The sequence below is a fragment of the Zootoca vivipara genome, chromosome 5 (assembly GCF_963506605.1).
Source record: "Zootoca vivipara chromosome 5, rZooViv1.1, whole genome shotgun sequence".
Taxonomy (NCBI): Eukaryota; Metazoa; Chordata; class Lepidosauria; order Squamata; family Lacertidae; genus Zootoca; species Zootoca vivipara.
The window spans coordinates 40,034,441-40,058,458 of record NC_083280.1 but is presented as its reverse complement, the minus strand read 5'-3'; the positions used below and the strand labels follow the sequence as shown (position 1 = coordinate 40,058,458).

The 24,018-nt window shown below is 37.4% G+C and overlaps 2 protein-coding genes across 3 annotated transcripts in view; one reads left to right on the top strand and one right to left on the bottom strand.

Annotated features, from left to right (window-relative positions):
* The window catches only part of GIGYF2 (GRB10 interacting GYF protein 2), a 76,042-nt gene that overhangs the window by 29,784 nt on the left and 22,240 nt on the right, over positions 1–24,018 (bottom strand). Inside the window, exons 6-8 of one of the 2 annotated variants that reach the window (XM_035133107.2) lie at positions 22,633–22,743; positions 22,323–22,434; positions 20,753–20,793 (exon numbers count right to left, since the gene is read on the bottom strand). In XM_035133107.2, coding sequence (XP_034988998.2) covers positions 20,753–20,793; positions 22,323–22,434; positions 22,633–22,743 — 264 coding nt within the window. The remainder of the gene's footprint in view (positions 1–20,752; positions 20,794–22,322; positions 22,435–22,632; positions 22,744–24,018) is intronic. The other variant, XM_060274654.1, reaches the window with a different exon arrangement.
* On the top strand, positions 13,923–16,364 carry KCNJ13 (potassium inwardly rectifying channel subfamily J member 13). Its single transcript, XM_035133111.2, has 2 exons — positions 13,923–14,400; positions 15,341–16,364. Exons 1-2 carry the CDS (start codon positions 13,923–13,925, stop codon positions 15,958–15,960), a joined length of 1,098 nt encoding a protein of 365 aa, XP_034989002.1. The 3' UTR covers positions 15,961–16,364.

Sequence of the window (24,018 nt, the reverse complement as noted above, 5' to 3'; positions counted from 1 at the left end):
TGCTACCTAGATAAGGTGGAAGGGTTAACTTTTTTGCTTAATGAGTTAGGGTGGAAGGAAATGAACAGGGTTTCTGATTGTCTGATCTTTTTAGACCTGGTAATATACACTTTAAGAGCTCATTGGACATCAAATGAGTGCCATGTCTTCTCTAATGGGTGAGAGGGGTTGGGGCAGAAGGTGGAAAGGATCAAGTTCCTGCTGAATATGGAAGCTGGAAAGTACCTTGGGGAGAAAGGTACTTTCTAAGAACCACTTTGTGCTTGTGGAATATACAGAGATGTCTAGCTATAGACATGGTGACCAGTTCAGAGACCCGTTGAGCCAAAGTTATTGCTATTAGAAATAAGACCTTTCAATGTAAGACTTTGAGAAGTACTTCCTTCAGGGACTCAAATGGAGGTTTCTGAAGGGTGGACAGCACTTTGTGAAGGTCACAGGAAGGGAAGTGGTGGGCATCTGGGGAACACTGTAGGATTGTTCCTTGTAGGAAGCATTTCATTAGGGGGTGAGAGCTGGAAGAGGTGGTGTGTTTGAGGAAGAAACAGCTGCTGCCTGATGCTTCATCAGAGTGTTGTGTTTTAGACTTTTGCTGAGGCCATTTTGGAGGAATGAAAGAAGATCCAATACCGTTGCTTTGCATTGCTTCAGGAAGATCTTTCAAGTGGCTTTGTATATTCTTAGAGTGGATGGATAAGTGAGAACGTAAGAAAATACTGTGCTGGAATACCAGAGATTCCATCCTCTCCAGATATGTGTTCCAATGTGAGGCTGAGGGGGTGGTGTTTTGGTCACTGCATGAGGTAGAACATTTCAGCTTAGAGATCCCAGGATTTGGTGACCTCCTGCTTGTTGAGGTAGGATTTCAAGTTGGAGTTGCCCGTGCGTAGCAGCACGTTTGATGTGTAGGTGTGGAGAAAAGTGCATCAGAGCCAGGTGGGCTGCTCCAGCTGAAGTCTTCAGCTTCCTCGGGCGACCTTTGGGCATGGATTGTCTGTCCCTCACAGTGAGACCCCAAATGTAGAGGCTGACATCTGTGGTGACCACTATGAGGTGAGGGTCAAGGCAAGATGTACCCTTCTGCAAGTTTCTGTTGGATGCCCACTTCATCACCACCCACACTTTTGGTGGCATTTTGATGTAGTGCTGTAGAATGTGTGTGATGGTCCACTGCTGGAGTACAAGAAATCACTGCAGAATTCTTGCATGCAATTATAGAGGGTGCTTTGTAGCCAGACAGTTGATAGCCCTGCTTAACTCTGCATTCCAATGGGTCGCTAGCTGAGAAGCCATCAACATGGGATAAGATATCCCCTACCACTCTCTAGAAGCCATTTGGATCCATTAAGTGGTGGTGGTAGATCATTCAAATTCGTCCTACATCCCTGCAGAGGGGAAGGGTCACAGACAAGTCCAGTTGCATCAGGAAGTGATCTGGCTATGGCACTACAGATAATATTAAGTATATGTCATAGAATAATTCCTCTCGGGGGGGACTGGTTTGATAGCTGACATGTTGAGACAATGCTGTACACAATTACCTATCACCTGTTCCTTGACTGGATTGTTGGAGATCAGGGATGGAAGGAACCGGTTTAGGGGTGTCAGACATTCTATCACATGTGATATAGTATTGAGAATCCAGTGATCTGTAGTAATCTGACACCAAGAGTTGAAGAAGGCTTGTAGATGGTCCCTGACTTGGGGAGGAATAGCATCATAGGTTCTGCTGGTGGTTGTTTCTGAAGGTATTGGAGGGAGATATCTTGTTGTTCTGCTGCCTGGGTGGGTATCACTGCTGTTCCAGGAGGACTTCTGTCTGTAGTTTCTTCCTTGTCCCAGGGAAAGGTAGTTCTGAAAGGACTGGTTGGAAGATTGGTTGTCACCAGTACCTTTGGGTAACCACTTATCTTTAGTTTGATCAGGATATCCTTGAGGACATCCTCTCCAAACAGCATAAAATTGGCCCAGTCGGCAACATTGTGCTGGGATGCTACGGCCCACAAATATCGGGTGGCGTGAAGTTGAAAAGTAATTGGGTGCTCAATGGCTTTATTAATGTCCCTGCCTGAGAAAGAGCAGTCAGAAGGAGAGATGATAGTAAAGTGGAGATTAATTTCTCAGTTTTTTGTATTTTGTATTTCTGAAAAGGTACAGAAAGCCACAAAAAGGAGGCTAGGAAAGAGTGTGGGGCAGTTGATTAAAGGGGAGGGGGCGTTCTCTAAGAATATGGTGACGAAAGGTAAAAGAAGAAAAATAATAGCCTGGTAGAAGTAGAGAAAATGGGGGCACTAGTGAAAGTGTCCCAAAGAGTATTTTCCTCCTGTTTTCATTATCAGTGGGGGAGAATATCCATAATTAAGGTTGCAGTTCTAGCATGCTCACTAGAGAGAAAGCCACACTGAATTTACTTCTGAATCTAAGGCTATTAACCATGAAACAACACGGGTGTGTTTGTCAACAGGTAGCAACATATTTCAAAGCTTAAGGGTATTGGAAAGAGAAACACAGAACTGGATGAAATAACGTTTCAAATCCAACTAAGAGCAGACCCAGGTATATTACGTTCTGAAGTTCTTAAAAATGAAGAAGTAAATAGTGGCTCAGTCACCATTAGTACACACATACGTCAAAGTCTAAAGTAGTCTAACGAGGAACATAGCTTATACCCCTAGCATGTTCATTTCACTTGGTTTAAGTTACTTGGTGTGGAGGTCGGTGTTTGGCCATGATTTCCCAGGATGAAAAGGAAAAAGAAAAAGATCTGTGGCTTTGCCTCAAACTAATTGACTGGACTTCCTGAGGAGAAGGAGCAGTGAAAGGGCACCTGCATTCCATGTCTGACCCCAAGCCAGCAATGGTGTTTATGGAAAAGTTCAGATACAACAAAGACATCCAGCCAACAGAGTCTACAGCTATGTAATTTGAAGTTTTAAAAGGGACTGACTTCAAAGTACTAAAGTGGTGTTCTGGAATACAATCTTCTGAGAACTTGTTTATTGAGAAATTTTTTACTAGAATAGCAAATAACAGTGTCAACAATCTTTCTATAAGACACTAAGACACATACTCTCTCTCTCTCTCTCTCTCTCTCTCTCTCTCTCTCTCTCACACACACACACACACACACACACTTCTATAAAATTAAGTTTAATTTAGTTTCTGTTTTCAGGATCCTCAAATAACTTTTGTTGGCTACATAGTTTCTAAACCAAAGTCCCTCAAGTAGAAGACAGCTTACAATACTGTGAAAGAGAGATAGAAAAATCACCGCACAACCTTGAATCATGACCACACACAAAGTGGCTTAAGAAATCACTGGTCATCATTTTTAGGTCCCATGCAGACTAAAACATAGTCTTATTTCATTTTAGTTTTGACCATCTCTGTCAAACTTACCAGAATTTTCCCATGCCCAATGCTTTTTCCTCCAATAATTATGCTGCTTTCCTTACTGAAAGATGAATTTGCACAATTGTATCCATAAGCAAAATTGTATCCTACCAAAATACTGCACTTCCATAGCCATGCCAACTATCCAAATCCTTCCACACAAACAAGTGCAACATTTCATGGACAGTATGTCTCACATGTGTTTAAGTTTGCTCTAATAGTTCTGCATATGCCACTAACCTTTACAGATATGGCAGAACAGCTTCTCACCTGCATTGTAATATTACTACTCACCACTCCAATCTTCACTGAAAATTGCATTTCTGAGGCAGTTTAAACAGGTGTATCAGGAACACACATACTACTAATATATGGTGAATCCAGTTTTTATTTTAAGATGTTGGTATAAAAGTATTTGTATATCATTAACTGTTAGTGTTTCTTATAGTAAAAAGAAAAGGCACCATGCTATACTGAGTGGAAAGTGTCCCTTGTCCCCATACCCATGAAGGTCACAAATGCATGTTTCAATTTTAAGGTGCTGTGCCTCAACATGTATTAAAGGGTTCTCTGCTAATGAAATGAAGAATTAATGTTTTGTATTTTGTGGAGTTTTTTTAAAGAAAAAAACATGAGGGAGATTTTAGTTTCTAAGTAGCATTATATTGGTCTACATTAATAATTTTCACAGCAGGTCTTCAGTACTTTTACTGCAAACAATCACAGCCTTTGTTTCTCAGATCCTCTTAGGTCTGACGTTCGATCAAAGTCCTCACATCAGCAGCTAAGGAAAAATGTGAAATGCTGAACTGCACTACAAAGCTACCCTCACAGATCATGCAAGTGATTCTGAAAAGTAGACATTATGGGCCTCTTTTCGGCTCGTTTTTGTTAGTCAGCTGTTACATTTAAAACTAATTTCACACAGTGAAAGTTCTGAAGACTACTGTTTTACTCAATGGAAACATCTCTTTTTGGTCATAACCATGTTACATGCAGCAATATCCTACATAATATTATTTGACATAATTTAAATACAATCCTACGAACAATGCGGACTTAACAGAAGAGGCAAAATAAGAGATCCAGTAAAGTTACAGGTCTTGCATCTAAAATTAGGTTGCAACTATGTAAACTGTGTAAAACTAATTAGAAACCTTGATCTCTATGATACCGATATCCTGTGCACCACATGGTACAAAAAACCTAAAAAGAGAAAAGTGAAACAGAAAGCACACCTTCACCTCAAACTGCCTGGTTTTGGTTAAAATAAAATATCAAAGAAAAGTGTGAACTCTAAATAGCTACCACAAGAAAACTTGAATGGAAAACAGTCCTGAGGAATTTCATTCCTTTGAACCTCCAAGTAAAACCTTAAGTAAGATTATGCAAACCTAAAAACTCCATCCTGATTAAGATAAAAAATGCACCCCTTTCTCCAAGTAAATTCGTGTGGATTTCTCCACAGCTGCTAGGGTATGTGTTGGGTAAAGAAAGCTCAAACAAATCAGCATTCTTTTCCACATGACCACAGCTAATTGGCCCCCCTGCAGACTGAATGACCAATCACATCAGCTTCATATGAAAGCCAACCCCCCACATTATAAACTGTGGAATGAGACCTGTAAGCCCATTTTGAACAAACATCCTTCCAAACTTGTTGTCAAAAGATTTTTTTTTCTTCCCTGGGATCACTATATACAGATACAAGATAGTTTGGTTCGTTTTCAATATCCAGGACATCCGCCTTCCTCCCTTTCCCTGCCAGGTAGATAAAAACTACAAATACACTGGTAAGTACATGATGCTAACACAGCATCACTTTTTTACATTAATATTTCCTGCTTTGTTTTGTTCAAAAACAAAAATGGAGTTTTGGAGGATTTAGACAGACCTGTTTTGAAAAATATCAATTGAAATACCAACTTCAAATATTGTAAGACTTTCTCAAAGGAGATTGTTTTCCAAACTAAGATTGCCCAATGACGACTTCCAGAATCAATTTCTATAAGGAACAGTTCTGTATAGGAGATCCTTGCATGGCTCTTTAGCTTTTAATAAAAGGCATGAAGCAGATCTTAGCTGTGCAGTTCTAAAGGAGACTTTCTTTTAAAAAGTAACAATCCTGTGACCAGTCAGATATTGAAGACTGATTGTGTACTTATTCCTGGAGATGTGGTTGTTGTTTTTAACAGTAATGTAGATGACCAATTTTAAATTCAATTCCAGGTTCCAGCAATATCTCATCTTTTCAAAACTTAAAAGTTTTGGGGGAAAACGTTATTGCTTTAACTTATATAAAGCATGACTGATAGATAGCAAGTAATTAGCTAGCAATTTGTGTAGCAGTGTACAGAAATTTCCACTTAAATTCAATTATTTAAAAAAATCATTTGAGTGATTCTTTTGATTAGACACAGAAGTTTTCTGGTTGCTCACCACAGAATATCCATTTGACTAGAAATTAAATGTTATGACATTAAGCAAATTTAAATTTTATTGGTTTCTAACCATATAAACAAACTTTTTGAACACGTTTCTTCATTTGTCTTATACAATGTCAGCGTTTAAGAAACACCTGATTGCCCAAAGCTATTTTATCTCCTGCACATGGAAGATCCTATTTTAGGGAACAAATGATTGTTGTAAAGAATTAGGATATTTCATGCATAGTAATGTTATCTGGGGAATAGTTTTAAACTTCCAGGGAAATTCATAAATAGTCTATTCAATGAAAAAAATCAGTACATAATAAAGTGTGAAAGGGATACCATTTTTATTTCATTGATACTATTCAAATGTATCACATTTGTGTTTTAAATCGGCACATGTATCAACCTAGTCAGGTGTAACATACCTTCACTTATTTCTTCACTTTGTAGCTAGTTACACTTAAACCCTTTGGTATCTTTGCCAATACTCATTTTGAGGCCCGAGACAAATTACAAGATCACACACACACACACACAAACTCCTGCACATTCCATGTATAGAAGTCAACAAGACCGCAGTTGGATACCTGCAATGGGGGGGGGGAAGCATTACCTGAGAGCAGCAGGGTAGCTTAGAGGTCACAAGATACACCATGCTTTCAACATTTGCTACCTGCCTAATGACTGACCTGCTATATTGGCGCCCATACACACACTTGACACTTCCTGCAAGCGTTAAAAAGAGTTTGAACAGGAATCTGTTCTTGGGGAGCACTATGGCAAAACTGCATGACATCAGAAATGATGGAGGGTGTGGGGCAGTGGGCAGTACCCCTTTAGTTGCTTCCTTGAAACAACTGTTACTTGCTCTGTGGCAGCCTTTCCCAACCTGGCTTCCCAGCATGCTGTTGGTTGCAGCCATGCAGCTCACCATTTGACTATAGCAGCCTTCCCCAACCTGGTGCTCTCCAGATGTTTTGGACTACTACATCTGTCAGCCCTAGCTGGCATTGCTATGACTGATGTGAGGGGTAGTCCAGAGCATCTGGAGGGCACAACGTTGGGGAAGTCCACTCCAAGCAAATGGCAAACTGCATAGCTGCAACGAGCAGCACCTAATACTGTTTCTTCAGACTAGTGCAGCATGTTATCTTTTACAAATTCTAAGTGATATAATCTATGGCTTTAAACTTTTGCAAGTGAATTCAATTTCAATACTCTGTTAGAACATCTATGGAGAGAATTACTATGATATTCAGCGGTAGTTTTAGAATACCTTATTCATATCAAATGGCAATATTTTCTAAAGGAATTAATGCACTATTCACTGTTACAAACAGGTACCAAACTAAACTTTCTGAAGTGAGCTTGATGTCAAAACTACTGCAGATTTTATAAGCAATCTGACTTAAATTGAAGGTGCCATTATTACAATGACTATCTATTAGGAGAATATCTTTCTATCAATCATGGGATGTTAATCTTATATAACAAAGATATAATTTAAAATATATACTTAAATGCTAAAGAAAGTGTATCTACTTTGCAAAAATGTAGTGTGGAAATTTTAAATACATTTGATTATTGCTTATTTATACAGTACCCACCTTTCACCCTTAGGTCCCGGGGTGGGTTACAGTAGTAAAACACAAGTGTAATAACAATTGCCAAATATCACTTTTAAACAATGTTTTGTTGGTATTAGAGTCATGTGAAAAAATTTAATTGGATAGGAGAGTCCTTGAATCTTTACATATCTATGTCTTAACTGCTCTTGTAACAAAGCAGAGAAAGCCAAAGGGACTAAAATTCTGCAACACTGAAATACATTTTTGCTGTAATACAAATGAATAAATATTTTCAATTTACACATTTAAACTCCATATCCAAGTGTTTGTAAAACATGCATTTTCTATAAATGGTTTGCAGTAAGGGGGGGAGTAGTAAACGGTAGGCAACGGCGTGTATAAGTCAAAGAAAAGTGACCAGAAGCCATGAGGTTGGTGAACGCAGTCAAGTGGAACACAGAAGCTCTATGTCCATAAATATCTGATGTCTTGTACAGATACTATCAACCTGTTTTCAAACTCATCTTTATGAACTCAAGGACTAAAGCAAGGGTAGCCAACTGGGTGCCTGACCACCAGACGTTGTTCGACTACCGCTTTAATCGGGCCCAGCCAACATAGCAAATACTAAGGGGAAATAGGAGCTGTAGACCAACAACATCTGGAGGGGATTACATTGGATACCACTGGACAAGAGGAGTTATTTTCTAATTGTTAATTAGAAGTTGAGATTCTCATAATTTTTCACCAAATGCAGAAGCCTATGGACTATGTATAGCACTTGAACGGGTTTGTGTATCTTATTTTTAGAGTTAGCAAATACGTGGTACAGTATCATATAATAGGCACATATGGAAGTATAATGGTTTGCTAAAATGAAAGTATAGTGCAGAAGTCTTTGTGAAAAAAAGTTTTATTTTTAACTCACTGAGCTCAGGATACATTTGCTGGAGATAGCATCACAGCTCTACAGCTGCACACTTGAGAAGTCATAACTCCAGGTATAGCCAATGTATTAAAGTTAGGGATATTTATAAAATTCTCCCCAATATAATTTCTCCCCAGATTCAGTGATTCTAAATATTTAAACAAGGTTACAGAGAGAAAGCAATGAATTAGTAATCCACTATTCTTCATTTTTTGATTTCTGAACTTTGTTCAAACCATTGCACTGCTTGTAGAATTTTAATTTTTAAAAAAACAACATCAACTTGCAGGTCTATCAATTTGCACATAAGCACATATCAATTCAAAATTAATTTTAGAAATTCTCTTAAATTTCTAAAGCAGAGTATGGGGCAGAGCAAACCCACTAAACAATAACGTTAAGAAAAAGAGGAAATAGAGGAAATCCAGGCATACTTTATCTAGTCCTCTTTGTAGCATTTACACAACTATTGCATTTTAGTAGTTGATCATGTCTATAAATTTCTGAGCACAACATGGTTGCATTCTTGGGAAGACAGAACTCCACATCTGTTTTCAGAACTACAAGTATCCAAACTGGTTCAAATACTCCAGGATAAAGATACTGAAGTCATAGTTGATTATTTCATTGAAGTAAGTGGCAGAGACAAAAATGGAAAATTCCATGCTAGAGATTATTAGGAAAGATATTGCATATAAAATGGTCAGAATGGTCCTTTATAAATCTACACTGCAGATACATTTGAAGAACTCTACAGTTTTGGTTACCCCATCTATAAAAGGGTACTAGAACTAGAAAATATGCAGAATTGGACAACAAAATGATCCATAACTGAAGCACTTTTTCTGCAAAGACAAGTTAAAGCATTCTGAGATAGTAAAAACAGCACTATTCAAAGCCATTTCCTTTAAAAACAGCCAGTTCCATAAGCCTGTTGGAATAAAACAGTATTTGCCTGCTGGCATAAAAACAACTCCTTTCTTTAGGAAAGGAGTTCCAAAGTTTCGGAGCAGCTACCAAGAAGGCCCTCTCCCATATAGTCCTTCAGATAGCCTGAACTAAGCTGTATAAGGGCTTTATAGGTCATTAATAGGACTTTGAATTGTGCCTGGAAAAAGACTGGTGTAGCTGGTGTAGTTATTGTAACAAGTGAGGTTTATGCTCCCTGGCTTGCAGCTCTTTCGGCCAGTCAGTTTCTGAGCACAGTTTCTGAGGCAGCCCCACATAGAACATATTACAGTAAACTATACAGGCTGTAACTAAGGTGTGTTAAGTTTATATAAAACTATGTTCCAAAACAGACAGCTCTTGCAGCTTTTGCATATGACTACCTCCTGGAAACAATAAATAAAAAGGAATACTTGAAGAGTAACAAGTCAACTGTTTTTCTTGTCTGGGGAGGTGTATTGGCAGTAGATATAGTCCTTGTTCCAACTTTCCCAGTAGATAATCCTTTGAACACTAAAAGTTCCTTGTCCCTGCCTTTACCTAGTGCACTGGAATCCAAGCCCAGCAAGGCAAATAGCAATTTTTGTGTGCTTCAATTGTAGTTGATCAGGTATGTAGTGGAACTCATAGCTCAAAAGTGCATTCCGCATACTAAATGAACATTAATGAACATGGGTCAGGCAGAATATCACTATTTTAGTCATAGTTATTATGCATTATTATTATTTAGATTTCTTAAACATTATTCACCATAAAGTCCCAAGGTGGGTTACAGCAATGTAAAAATACAATATATACAGTTTTAAAAAATTACAATCAAAAGAACAGGGTGGGTCCTAAAAACACCTCAGTTGTCAAAGGTCAAGGTAAAGAGGTATGCTTACAATGTATAATGAAACTTATATAATGAAGATGTTGGATGCCAACTTAAGGTTGCTTTCATTCAGATGTTAACAAAGATTACTATTAACAAGATTTTAAAGTCCAGAATTCTTACACAAGGCCCAATTATGCTGTTCCTTCCTTTAATTTTTTAAAAATGTGTTATATTTCCCATTTTGCTAGTTATAAAAACAGAAACATATAAATATGCAAAATATAAATATATAAATATAACTACCAAATCTTAGGAAATAAATTCTCACAAAAGGCAATTTAGTGCCTATGGTAGGTTTAATACTTATATCAAATACCAAGCATCACCTTCCAACAAACCATGTATAAAGTAGCATCCTTGTTTAAAAAGTTGAAACAGTCAGCATTACTATTACGGTAGGATAAAGCAGGCATCCCCAAACTGCGGCCCTCCAGATATTTTGGCCTACAACTCCCATGATCCCTAGCTAACAGGACCAGTGGTCGGGGAAGATGGGAATTGTAGTCCAAAACATCTGGAGGGCCGAGGTTTGGGGGTGCCTGGGATAAAGAATCAATTCATAGGTCTGTATTTCAAAAAATTGTTCTTATTTACCCTGTTATTTTTGATGTAGTCCCTACCTCCTCTAATGTGGTAGGGACATATGCAGGCAGCTCAGCAGGCTGTTACAGGGAATACAAGGCATGTGTACACCTGCCACAACACAGTCACACTCAGCCCTTCCACTAGATCAAAGGATGCAATCTTGGAGTTCATGTTACTCCTCTGGTGATCGCTCTGGGCACCACACATGCAGTGGACTGGCTTGAATCCATAATATAAACTTGCATGTTTAGCATGACATTAGGATTGTTTGCTTTCATTTCAAAATGATATTTTTAAAATCATTTTCTCAAGTCAAGAAAAGTTCTACTTCTGACAGAGTCAAAAGTGATGTTCAAAGGGTTTCTTTTAAAATTTCAAATGCAAATTTTATAATTATTTTCTACCAGGGAACAGTTCAAAATGAAGACTTTGATGAACTCTAGCCACTTGCAAACTCAAAGCCTGAGTTACCTGTGTTTTATTGGGTTATGTACTTTATAGAGACATTGTGCTTATATTTCACTGTTAACATTCTTGGCAGTAATAAAATATGACTACTTCACAAATACAATTTTTCAAGACACTGTCAGAACACCCATTTTACTCAAAGTACTCATATGACAACAGAATGAGATGACGGTGGGGAATTTTTCCCAAACTGAAGGGGAAAAATCTCTCTTTAATAAGAGAGCTCATTTTGCTGAAATGAAACTGGGGCACTGGTATTCAACTTAGTTTTAATCAGAGCAGACCCATTGAAATTATGAACATGACTTAGAGCCATTGATTTCAATAGGTCTACTCTGAATAAAATTTAGCTGAATACTACTTACTATCAATATGTTTTGCTAGTATAGCATGATGGTGAAGAGACAGAGCTGTGGATCATGGAGCCCACAGATCAAAAGTTGCCTCTCCTGTGAACAAACCTTCAGGTCTCCAAAAGTAGAATTGGAATAGAAATACTGACCTATTTTATAGCCTACAAAGGCAATTACAATAATGTATGTAGAAGACATACGAAGGCAGCCCTGTTTAGGGAAGTTTTTAATGTTTAACAGACTATTGTATTTTAATATTTTGTTGGAAGCCACCCAGAGAGGCTGGGGAAAGCCAGCCAAATGGGCGGGGTATAAATATATTATTATATTATTAGGAATACTTTTGAAAAGTCTAAATAAACCACTACATACAGGCTAAGTATTATTACTAGCATTTTTCATTGCCCCATCAGCTTTATCAATCAGTCTTGGCCTTGTTCACCAGTGCTCCCAAATCCCACTTGTGACTTATAGACACACCTTGCTCAATCCATGAGACTTCTACTTACTTTTGCCATAAGTTTAAGTTTAAAATGTTTCTCTTGAGAGGATAGCAGTTCTATACTGTAGATTGCATTATTTTTTCATTTATTATCATCATCATCACCACCATCATCAATAATAATAATTTTTACTTGTCAGTCACTTGCTACATAAAGTCTCTAATCAACTTGAGCCATAGGAATGGCATAATATCAGGAACATAACAATAAAAACCATTATAATGACTCATGAGCAACCTTAGCAAAACAGCAAGAACAGAGTGGCCAAGTACAACATAGGCAGGAGATAAGCATCTGATTAGCTCTGCACAATCAGTGAACTCTACTCCACATTTTGTCAAAACTGATTGTAAATATCTTAGGTGCTGTAGTACTATAAAACAGTGCAACTACCTTTGATGACTGGCCCATGATTAATTTGTGTTTTTTTATTTAACACATTTTATATAGCTTGATTATAATTAACCTCAAAGCAGTTTAATACACCCCACTCAAAGAAAGCCATCCTACACATTTGTAAAGAATATATTTCAATCAATTTTATTATCATAACTATGCCTATAGTAAGCATGTATCAAATTACAATGCAATCATTTTTGCATTTTTCCTGAAGGGGAATACTAATGTCTAAGTATTTGGAAAATGTGATAGCCCCCCCCCCCCACACACACACCAGAAGTTGTTATTTTGAAATAAGATATCTGGATCCCATGCAGAGAGAAACGAACAACACACAATGATTGTGCAACAAGATGGACCAAATATGTTTCAATTTTACCATCAATATTAGATCAGATCTGGTGCTCTGTGACAATGTCATTCAGCAGTTACCCCAGTTTAACCTCTCTTATTATTTTCAAATATGCCTGCATCCTTTCTCTCACGTTTTTCATTTCAACCAGTCTCTAGCAAATAGGGAGACACCATGATTTAATATTTTGCTCTCTTTTATGTTTGTTAATTTTAGAGTTGTGAACGTTTTCTGCTATAAGAGAAAAGCTCATAAAAAGCACAGGGGTTGATCTTTTATTTTCCTAGATACTCAATATTTGTAACTTCCAGAGGAACCCAAGCTGCAACACTGCAGTATTAGAAACATGATTAAGGACACATAACAAAAGCCTCACTCCAGTTTCCCCTTTGGCAAATTGGGTTTAGAGTTGATTTTTTTTTCCTCAGGACTTCTCTCGGCTTATATAATTGCATAATATTTTCCGTATTATTCTCTATCCCCTTTTTAATACAGCTTTACAACAGCAGTGGCCTGAGTATGTTCAGCAGAAGAGGCTATATCCCAGGTACCACAATTCTAGACAATAAAAATATCATGGTTGGTAGCAGTAAACATATTTAGGTAGAAAACCGCACAAGAGCTTACAATGAGGAAATTTTAATTTATTATATTTGATATGACAGCCTTCAGATGGCCACCAAAAGTATAGAACATTTATAATATTAATAGCTTTGATAGTGTGCTTTGCTTAAATATTAAACACATATTTGCTAAAGTTACAGAACACACCTCTGAATTTCAGAAAATTAAGACTTGCAGTGCTCCTTCACTATCAAACTAACCACTAGACCCACAAATAAACCTGAGAAGTCAAAAAGTTTGGCTTTCATTTCTAAATTATCATCAAAGAAGGATCCAACATTAATTTTTGCAGGTAATCATTATTGTACAATGGAAGCAGTGGCAAACCTGGCTCTCCAAAGCTACTTTTCTCAGAACTGCATGTTTAAAGACCCCCTTGGCTAGCTGCAGGTAGCGTCTGGTCCACTGCCAATGTGTCAGAATCTCTTATCATCATCTGAACTACAGATAAACAAGAATCCAACAGTTTTCTTTTCTTTTCGTTTTCAGAAGATGAGGACAGAAGTGATAGAAGGCAACAATACCAAACCTAGTGCTCCTCTCCTGGCCCAACGATACCCAAGAATGGTCACGAAAGATGGACACAGCACACTACAAATGGATGGTGCCCACGGGAAAGGCCTGGCATACCTAAAAGATGCTTGGGGAATCCTTATGGATTTGCGCTGGAGATGGATGATGCTGGTATTTTCTGCTTCTTTTGTCCTCCACTGGCTTGTCTTTGCAGTTCTCTGGTACCTACTAGCAGAAATGAATGGGGATCTGGAGATCGATCATGATTCTCCACCTGAAAACCACACTATTTGTGTCAAGTATATCACAAGCTTTACAGCTGCTTTTTCCTTCTCCCTGGAGACACAGCTCACTATTGGTTACGGCACAATGTTCCCAAGTGGAGACTGTCCAAGTGCAATTGCCCTACTTGCTATACAAATGGTACTGGGTCTGATGCTGGAGGCCTTCATCACAGGTAATTACATACTATTTCATAACCTAATGCTTTTATGTTATAGTTCAAATAAGAGCTTTGTCATAAAGCTACAGCAAGAAACCATGGATAGGGCTATGTCACTCAGCATTCTGAAAAATACTGTTCTTTGATGAGGATGTATTTCCATTTTACAGTATGAAAAGAATTATTAAATAGCAACTTGTACTAAACATCTAAATAGGTGACTCAGTTCTTTCCAAATGCATGCTTTAATTCAAAAACCCTTTCCTACATTATTTTTAAAAATGTGATTAGTTAGTAGAACTAACTGCCCATACACATTTGCATAGTTAAAGCTAACAGATGAATCCTTAGCAGGTTTACCAAGAAAGGAACATCTACATAGTTCAATGAAGTATTTCCATAAGTATGCTTAGGACTGCAGCGAAGACTTTTTACTGACAAGTTACCAATGAATATCAGAGAATTTTCAAACCCTGCTATGTTTTATTGAAAATAATTTTAAATGAGTTAATAAATAAAACTGTTCTTTATTACTGAAAGAAAATTTGCTATATAATAAATGAAGCTTATTACAAAATAAACCTACTAAGTGATTACTTAGCAGACTATTAGCCTGAAATGCTAAATCATAAAGCAGAGGCTGTGGGTCTTATTTTGTCAAAAGCATATGTCATTATTCAAGTTCACGAATATCGTGGCAAATATTTTAATGAACACCTGATTTAAAAAATATTTACTATAAAAAGTATTTTTGTGGTTCAGGAAATTAACATGATGGACCTGAATAATGTGGGAACCATCATTAAAAATGTGAAATACTTATGCTAATAATAAATGTTGTGATCCTCATACAGTGCAACTTGCTTTAGTTGTGTTTGCTTTCAATATACTATAAAGGGAATCAGGAAACTATAATTACACGCACAATCTATATGCTAATTCTCTTTTTATTTAGGTGCATTTGTAGCAAAAATTGCCCGTCCAAAGAATCGAGCTCTCTCCATCCGGTTCACTTATTCCGCTGTAGTGACACACAAAGAAGGAAAGCCATATCTAATGTTCCAAGTGGCCAATACTCGCCCAAGCCCACTCACCAGTGTTCGGATTTCTGCAGTTCTTTATGAAGAACAAGAAAATGGTCAGCTGCATCAAACCAGTGTGGATTTCCATCTAGACAGCATCACTTCAGAAGAGTGCCCTTTCTTTATCTTTCCTTTAACCTATTATCATCCCATAACTCCATCTAGTCCTCTAGCCATTATCCTACAAAGGGAGGCTCATCAACATTTTGAGCTAGTAGTCTTCCTTTCTGCCACACAAGAGGGCACTGGAGAAACATGCCAGAGGAGGACATCCTATCTTCCATCAGAGATCATATTACACCACCATTTTGCCTCCATGTTGGTTCGAGGTGCTAAAGGGGAATATCAGATCAAGATGGAGAATTTTGACAAGACAATCCCAGAACTTCCAGCTGCAGACTCTAAAAGTTCAAAGAGGACTGACATGGAGATCCGCATCAATGGGCAGCACATTGACAGCTTCCAGATCTGTGAGACTCATCTGACTGAATAGACTTTGAATGTGATGCCAGCTTGTTTTCGTTTTCAACAATTGGATTAGACTACCACACCAATGTTTTCACTTTACTCTCTATTTTATTGTGCTCTTTTTGTTCTCTCAGTATCTTTGACTTCAGAACAGTGCGCAGAATAAAGAGCATAGCATCCATGTAACTGGATGAGCCACTGGAGTAACTGTACAAAAACAGAGTCAGGGACAAGAAACACTGCACAAATTATGGGAAAACAGAACTGCTACCTGCTGAATTCACTAGACTATGATTAAAACTGCACTGACCCTGAAACAAGAGACTTCCAGACTCAGACAGCTTGTCAAAAATCTAATTAAATGACATTAAGGTAAACACTGTGGCATTGTATTAGAACTAAGAAAAAGTTCACCTGAAAAGGCTAAGATCCCTCAGATTTGTTGAATCAGTCCTCTCGTGCTATACAGTTACAACAGAATATGCTGATGTCTAAACATGCTATGAAGAATGTTGCTAGTATTTTCTGTGGCAATGAAGTTGCAATCCTGCTGTGCTTGTTTATTAAGGAAAATCACAAGCATTTGCTGAAGCTTTGTTCCAGCAGCTAAGAACAAGTTCAACACCCGTAGGCACTTTCATGATGAAAGTGAATGGCAAGACTTTTTACATGTATTAGACTTAAATATTCTATATTGGAACTCTTTTCATACGGAGAAACATGAAATAAATTTAGCAGACAACAGGAATTCATGGATCTCTATTTGCAATTCTCCTCTCTAGGATAATCAACACCTCATGTCTCTGCCTTGTTGCAAGTCAAAATCAAATAAGTCCTGTCATCAGAAAGATCCACTGCTTCCCACATTTATTGCAGTTTCTTTCCAAAAGAACCATTCAGTTAATAAAAACAGAGATAAAATGCATGACTCTGTAAAATAATTGTACAAACATGAATATAATTATGAGACATTGAACATAAGGCTCTGTGCCAAGTTGAATCATGATTATTACCAGAACCAATTACAAGAACTAATGGTTGTTGTTGTTTTTTAAAAAAAATTAAAATGAACCAAGTTTTTAAATGGTCCAGAGGACCACGTTTATGGCTTCTTCACATTTGTTTAGCTAAAGGCACTAAAAACCAAGGAGGAGCATCATCAAAATCACTAAATACTTGTATGTTCAAGGATAATTAAAAGGCTCTTCTCAGAAAACATCGCACAGGTATCAATATTTTACTTTAATACTGACTTGTGGTTATGAAGAGCCTGGCGTTTTTTAGCTCTTGAACGTGGATAAACATATTTATATGTATATACTAGTGTGGATGTTAAGATTTGTTACCAAATCAGAGAGTATTTTCTAAGAAACTCTGTCTTACTTCTCCCAAATCTAAAAAATGGTTTTGTGCCTAACTATAAAGATTTGGATGTTGTGGTCAACTAAGAACATGGTGGGGCTCTGGAACAATCAGCTGGTCACAATGGTGCTAGCTGCCAATTCACAACTGCTAAAAGGCAACTCAAAGAACCAGCATTTTACTAACATTACTAATGTTGATGTTCTATGTAAGCAATGCTAGAGTAGTCAGCATATATGCAGATGGGAATAAGTTTATTTTTGTAACTGAATGTAAGAAAGCAGGGGGTCATGCAATCTCTGTGTTAGAAATAGTTCGTTTTTGGAACATAATCACATCATAGCACTAGACCCTTGTGATCTCTTACACTGTAAGACATACAGGGTTGTTAAAGTATTTCTTCCCTTGTCTGTGCCGAGGCTTTAATCTTTTCATTCACAGTGTACTGTAATAATGGATTAGCCCAATGCAGAGACCGGATAGTAATAGCAATCACTACCTTGGATTAATATACATTAAATTGTATTTGTACTCACTTTATTCTTTGTCCAGCATAGTCACTTAAAAAATTCTCTCCCTTTACAGCATTGTTAACCTCACAAAGTGAAGCTTATCCCCCACCCCAATTCTCTAATATTTAATTTTTTGTGGGAGGTCCCACAGCTTAACATATTCCATGTGTACAATAAATAATGCAAAACTTCACTCAAAAACTGAAGAATCCAGTCAGGATGTAATGTACTTGCAAACTTTTCTACATAAAAGTGTATGTGCAGTGCCATTATGGTTTTTTCCTGCCACATTAGTCCAATTTCTGACTTAGATATCAATTTAGAGGGGCAAATTATCCTTGTAAGCCAACAGTTTTTTGTGTAAGGTACTGTAGGGCTGATTTTACACTACTGCTTCAAAAATTCAGGAACGACAAGTTGCATATATTTAAGTACAATATACAGTACAAGGTATGCAGTTCAGTTAGACCACTTCAGCACTAAGTTCAATGCTAGAAATAAGCTGCCAACAGACAGAAGCTACAGCTAACCATTCATACTGAAAGCAAGCATCTTAACTTCCAGAAGCCATCTGCATCCTACCTCCACTGCACTCTCTGTTGGGACACTGCAAATTGCAACAGGTTTTTCTACCCATAACTGTTACTGAAAAACCATGAGCATAGATTGGCAATGTTCACATGTATCACTCAACCTTGGCTAAACCATGGTTTAGCATTACAAACCACAGCAAGCTTCAGACTAACCTCTCCTCCTCAGGTGCAGCCATGAGGAAGGGTTCAGAAACTTTCATTTCAGATTTAGACTTCAGCTTGTTGTGGTCCAATCCTGGACAAACTGTGGTTAGTCTTAGCCATGGCTAGTGGAAACAAGCCAACTTCAAACCATGAGTTACGAAGCTGGATTGTTGTCACCAGCTTCAATTAAGACTGATCACAGTTTGTGGTTCAGATAAAAATGCTAAACTGTGGTTAATAAAAAATCATATATGGAAGCTTCCTCCTCATCGTCATGGAAGAGGAGAAAACACAAGCCCTAGGCTTGCCATGGGTTGAACTCATACCACTAAACCATGGTTAGCTTTATAAGCAAACTGAGTCACTGCCATCTCTTGACAAGTGAGATGCCTATACAAAACCCCACAAGGCCCTACAGCTTCAGTGGCATGCACTTTGGGTATCATAATTTTGAAGATTAACCTATTTTACAGAAATGTAGAGAAAAATTAGAAAAGGAATTGTAAATCATCTTATGCTCCGAAATGCCTTATAAAAACAATATAAATTACTTTTAGAAGCCTAAATATTAACTCATAGCTATAGAGAGAAAAATGTTACCAAGTTCAGACAGTGCCCAAGAAACTAAATGATTTAAATCTATATATGACTGAAAGCCAGAGGAATTGGAAATATGCCTTCTAATTTAGTGTTACCAACGTTGTAAGAACTAAAATAGAACAGCACATCAACATAACTTAGATGCTTTAAAGGGGATTCAAAGGGCATTTAAACAGATGGCGATTTATACAATTTTCAAGTTTTGATCACCATAGAAATCTGGCACTGCTACAAAATTCAGAGTATATATATTAAAAGAATCTCCTAACAAAGAACAGCAAGCTGCAGTTAAGCACTCAAATCCTATTGACTTTCAGAAAGAGTGCTTGGTGGCTATTAGCACCTTTAAAATTCCTCAGAAAAGCCAAGTTCTTTTCTTCAACTTGAGAAACCTGTTCACCAAAAACGTTAGGAAAACAACAGGCCACTATTTCTCAATACAAATGACCTAGTTCACACATAATGATAAACCATGGTTTAGCATGATGAGGATGAGCTGCAGCAAGTCTTGGGCTTGCACATTTTTATCTTCCCAAGCATGGCCACTAGTTAGTTTCATAACCCATGGTTTGAAGTTGTCTTGTATAGTTAACACTAACTTGTAGTTTTTTCAGGTTTGAATGTCACCATAAGCTATGATTAGTTTAAAACAAAAGTGAAAGCCTGAGGATCACTCTCATAGCACTGTGTAGAAAGGGTGAGGTGCAAGTTTCTCCTCTCAATTCCTTTCTCTTTTTTTCAGAGAACTGGGAAACAGGAGGTGGGGCAGGAAGAAGCACAGGCTACCTGCAGTGTGGGTTGCCTGTATATAATAAACAAACTCCTATAGGCAGCATCATTTTTTGGACTACCTGATCCAAGCCAACGAGTTGTAACTTTTATGCAATTGGGGTGAGGGAATTATGGACTAACGGGGAAGGGGTATTAGAGAATTGTTTTCTAAAATGTTATCTTGCATTACACTGCAAAAATGCTCAGAAAGCAAACTACTTGAGACATAACATGGCATGATCCAAAACTTTACTTTGGTCTTATCACCACTGAATGCATCCAATGACTTGCCAGAGCAAATTTCAGCACACAATTTAGAAAGTAATTTTTAATCCCATTGACCTCATTACAGCCTAAAAATTGGCTGTGTGGCAGAGCAATCTTGTAGCATGACCAGCTCTAATGGGCATATGATTCACTATGTACCCCAGCCAACTTGAGGTCATGTGAAATGACCCTTAAAATAGCCTGCTGATTTCAACAAAATGTGTATTATGAAAAAAACAAAAAAATAAGAAAAGTTCAGTGTTGTGCTTTAAAATAATTATAATGTAACTCTCAATGAAGTAGTACACTCGTTCCAGGTATAATTAATATCTGTGTCTTCAGAAACTTAGTACAAGTCTTCAGTTTATAACCCCACTACCCCACTGCAAAATACCATATCTCTCTTTTAATTCATATAGACCAGGCTCTAATCCCATTTCCTAAAGATGCTGGCCTACGTGTGCATATGATTTTGATAATTTCAGATTTAAACACTGAATTTCTTACTAATAATACAAAATATAGATATCCATACCATTTAAAAAACAACAAAAAGCAACCCACATACCTGGTTCTTTTCGGCCTGGTTTTTCAAACCGCCTGTCCCCCCTAAAAAGGCAAAACAGCAAATTACCAAAGCATTTGGAAACATTTAAGACAGGGCATGGATCACAATTATTTCTGTGATGTAGGAAAAACAAGTTGAAATAATGTTTTATTAATAGCATACTTGGACAGAATATATATACAGATATAGACATCAGAACAGGTAGCAAAAGTTATTCTGAAGACAAACCTGTAAAAACGTGTGTTACTGATGTATTTCTACTATCCATTTGCCCTAACGATCCAATTTTTTGTTATATTATTGAAGCTCTTAATAATAGTTGTTATTGTCAATGTATGCATACTAATGTGCCACGAATATCAATCTATATTACTGGTAGCTTGATCACACTAATTTACTTGTCTCATTTTTAAAAATCTGATCTTGATCTGTCTTCTCATAAACTAGGGTAAGTTTATAAAAATGTAACACATATGAAGGGAAATCCCCACTGGTTAACTAATATTTGCTTGTTGGAAAAATATAGCTGATGTTTTCTCTCTCAGCATTTCAGGAAGACATCAGGAAGAATTAATTTGACCTTTTTGAGTCACAATTTGTGTTTTTCCTTATGTGGATCAATTTATTTCAACCCATTAGAATACAATTTAGTTCTTTTTGGTTAGAATCCACTGTGCTGCTTAAGATCATTCAAGTGGTTTGTGCTAGCCCAATACAATTTGACTTGCCCCCACTCTTTGAACAGTTAAATCAAATGCCATTAACACAAACTGCTTTTGAAATTCTCCCTGGTTTCAAAAGCATTGCCTTGAAGCAGAGGCATTTGCTGTTGAGAGAAATAAGTCTAAAGTCATCTTTTGATTACAGATCTAAGTCCTTAGTTCTTTGGATACTGACCATAATCTCTTCTCTCCTAAGCAGGTTCAATTCTTCCTTGTTCTCTCGGTAATTCTAGATAAGTACTAAGCTATGATGTCATGAAGGCTACCAATTTCAGATCTTTCTTAAATTCTACAAGGGATAATTATGTTTTGTAACTTGATTTCCTGAATCATCAATACCATCCAATAGTGCCCTGGTTCAGTTAGCTTGTTTAAGCATTTTTATCCAGCTGTTCTTATAGGAGGCTCTGTCACTGATTTTAGATCTTATAACTTCAAAATTTGATGAAATAGCTGGAACTCTATAGCCGTTCCATACATTAAGCAAGGCAAAACTAGTTTGCTATAAAACATACTCTCAAAGGGGAGCTGCTGCCAACCCTGGCTCCCCGGCAAGTGTTGTATACTCATGTTCGTGGAGAAATAGGTCAGTGCAGCATTGGTTGTTAACCAGAAGGTTGGTGGTTTGAGCCCACCCAGGGACAACGGTAGGCAGGATTCCTGCATTGCCAGGGGTTGGACTTGATGATCCTCAGGATCCCTTCGAACTCTACGGTTCTATGAAATCTATGCTCACAAACATGGTGGCCACCTCTGTGACCTAGATGGACAAACTTTAGAGCAGCAACAAGTTATCTGAGCTTCACAACAGATGCAGTCCATGTCAATGTATATGTTTATTGAATTACCTTTCCTCCCAGCTCTGTGATCTGTGCATTTCTCTGCCCACTCCTCGCCCAAATCCACCTTCTACATCATCAAAACTTCTTTGGTAGAAACTACTTTCTCCTCTACCTCTGCCTGAAAGACAAAATATGGTTGAGATCTTATAAATTTTACCATTTTCCTTTGGAACCAACAAGACCAAAGCTGATTCTTGCACTTTGCCAAAGTGCCAATCTTCCTTTAAAGCGAGCTCTTAGGAAGACCAATTAGGAAATGCACACAGTTTGATTTTTCATAAATCATAGGTTTATAGCAAAGCAGGTGCTGTCTTACATGACAGGTAACTACTGGGCCATGGGTGGAATCCGAACCACAGAGAACCATCAGTTGGTCCAGAGAAAGTGTTGAGTGCTCCTGGCACTTGTCCTATTATGACTGGCAATTCTATAAAACAGAATCAATAAATGATGTTTCCACTTCCTCGGTCACCAGTAAATATTAAGAAAACAAACTAATAAAGTGAACAAACACTTAAACAAAACACTGAAACTACCTCTTTCACATCTTATTTGTACACCATTTATTGTCACTCCACTTTAGCTGAAGGACTGCAACATTCCAGTCATATTTGTGAGCTCAGTAAGAATTTAAATTAAAAAAAGGAAAGGAATAATCATGTGTGCATTGCTAAGCAACCACACAAGCATTCCTTCTAATTTCTGAGCAAGATAAAAAAATTCCATCAGTAGCACCTTAAAGACCAACTAAGTTTTTATTTTGGTATGAGCTTTCGTGTGCATGCACACTTCGTCAGATACACTCATACCAAAATAAAAACTTAGTTGGTCTTTAAGGTGCTACTGAAGGAATTTCTTTATCTTGCTCCTAATTTCTGAGTTGCTCCCATTTTCTACTCCCCCACCAGTATGAACCCTGCTGGAAAGTTATGCAGTTGTCACTTCTCTTAAAAGTAGTGGCAGAAACAGTGCACAGGTGTATGGCCCAATGACAACACTAGTACTATATTGCCAAATACTGTTGCTACAGTAAAAGGCTTTAAGTGAGGAGCAATTTAATACAAAATACACTTTTCCCCAGCACACAGTTAGGACACTCTACTTTAGAAACATTAGCAGAAAATACTAAAAAACCAAACACTGAGGAATATCATCAAAGTATGGTATACTTGCAAGATTGAAAATTTAAGCATAATCACTGCTAGATTATTTCTTTTTCATATCTAAAGATCTCCTGCAAGAAGATCACAGTAAAAATGAGTAAAGAACAGCACAAGCATGGTTCTTTATAAAGCCTACAAAACTGTCATTTGCCATCATTCTTTAATTGCCTGTTGAATTTTTTTTAATGCTACCCAGTTTATGTAGACAATTAAGAAAACATATTTCTGCAACAGCTAGTTGATGGTCTATTATTTAAATGTTTACATGGTTACTTTTGTGTACAGATACTGTTTTTTATGATATAGCGGATTATAAATATTTTTTATAAATAAATAAAAACAATATTATTTAAAGCAGGGATGGTTAACTTATGGGTGACATACAGCCTAGAAGAGAGATACAAAATTGGTAAAATGGCCTTCCAACAAGACCCACCAAAATATGGTATTTTAAAACACCTGACTGCTCCTATGAGTCCCCCACTGTGGTGCCATATGGCAAAAGGCTTTTTGTGGCCCTAAGGCACTCCAAAATTTAA

Coding starts and splice junctions, on each gene's coding strand:
- KCNJ13 (XM_035133111.2), top strand. CDS start 13,923: ATGAGGACAGAAGTGATAGAAGGCAACAATACCAAACCTAGTGCTCCT. Junction 14,401..15,340: donor GCTGGAGGCCTTCATCACAG/GTAATTACATAC, acceptor CTTTTTATTTAG/GTGCATTTGTAGCAAAAATT.